Below are 1,060 nucleotides of genomic sequence, written 5' to 3' on the forward strand. Positions count from 1 at the left end.
TCTCCTCTGCCTTCCCATTGCTCAGATTCCAGAGATATCATGGTCTGGGCCAATCTTTCTTCCCTCCAAGTCAACCCTTCACTTACCTGAAGCAGGAACATAGTCCCCTCCTTTTCTACCTGGAAAAGAAAAAAATTTCCAGTGAGGAATCCAGGAGAGGAGACCACACTGTCTCAGGAGTTCACTGGTTTGTCTTGGAGACAACAAATTACAACTGGGACTGCACCCCCATCCCCCACTCCAGTCCAGCCTCTAGATCCAAGAGGAAGAGAGAAGACGCCCCCCAAATGGGCACTTCCCCACCTCCAGGCCTGCCTCCAGGGGTTCCCAAGGCTGGTCTACAGCCCCCAGCTGGGGAACACCCAGGCCCTCTGGCAGAGATCCCCATATTCACTGCTGATCTGAGTCTGAAGCAGATGCCCCACTAGGCCAGCCTGTTATACACCTGTCTGTCTGGCATCCTTCAGAAAAATGGTTTCTATTTGTTCATCTGGAGTCTCAGGGTCCATCTGACAGTCCCTTAGATGGGAAAGAGAGGACTTGGGGACAGAAAGCCAAGTTGCAGTTCAGGGGAAGCCAGGATCTCCATGGCACCTGCTCCCTAAGGGCCCCCTCCCAGTGCTGCCCACCTGAATTCTTCCTCTGCCAGATCACAACTCCAGCAATGACTGCAATGAGGAGGAGGAGGGCAGCAATGACCACCACAATGAACCAGGGGAATGAGGACTCTGGCTCTGAAATGGAGAAGGGCAGTGAGAGGCCCTGAGATTCACTAACCCCTCCCCCACCTCCCTCTGGCCTTTTGGGGTCATGGTCCTTACCCCACTTCAGGGTGAGGGGCTCAGGCAGTCCCTCGTGCTGCACTCGGCAGGTATATTTCTCTTCCTGGCCCGAGATCACGTCCACACTTGCCCACTTCTGGAAGGTCCCGTCTCCCGCCGGCCTGGTCTCAATGAACTCCGTGTCCTGGAGCTGTTCCTCCCCATCCCTCTGCCAAGTCAGGGAGATGTCCGCGGGGTAGAAGTCCTGGGCCCGGCACCGCAGGGTCACCTCCCCGTGG

The 1,060-nt window shown here is 56.2% G+C and overlaps 1 protein-coding gene across 1 annotated transcript; it reads right to left on the reverse strand.

Annotated features, from left to right (window-relative positions):
- Positions 1–29: 29 nt before the first annotated feature.
- LOC114034527 (HLA class I histocompatibility antigen, A-25 alpha chain-like) lies at positions 30–1,056 on the reverse strand (the record flags this gene model as incomplete). The annotated part of the gene is made up of 3 exons (XM_027850294.1): positions 30–119; positions 630–734; positions 822–1,056. Coding segments are annotated over 3 exons (381 nt in total), but the record flags the coding sequence as incomplete, so codon positions are not given.
- Positions 1,057–1,060: the final 4 nt, after the last annotated feature.

This window comes from Vombatus ursinus, unplaced genomic scaffold, assembly GCF_900497805.2.
Source record: "Vombatus ursinus unplaced genomic scaffold, bare-nosed wombat genome assembly UNPS02000297.1, whole genome shotgun sequence".
NCBI classification, from domain to species: domain Eukaryota; kingdom Metazoa; phylum Chordata; class Mammalia; order Diprotodontia; family Vombatidae; genus Vombatus; species Vombatus ursinus.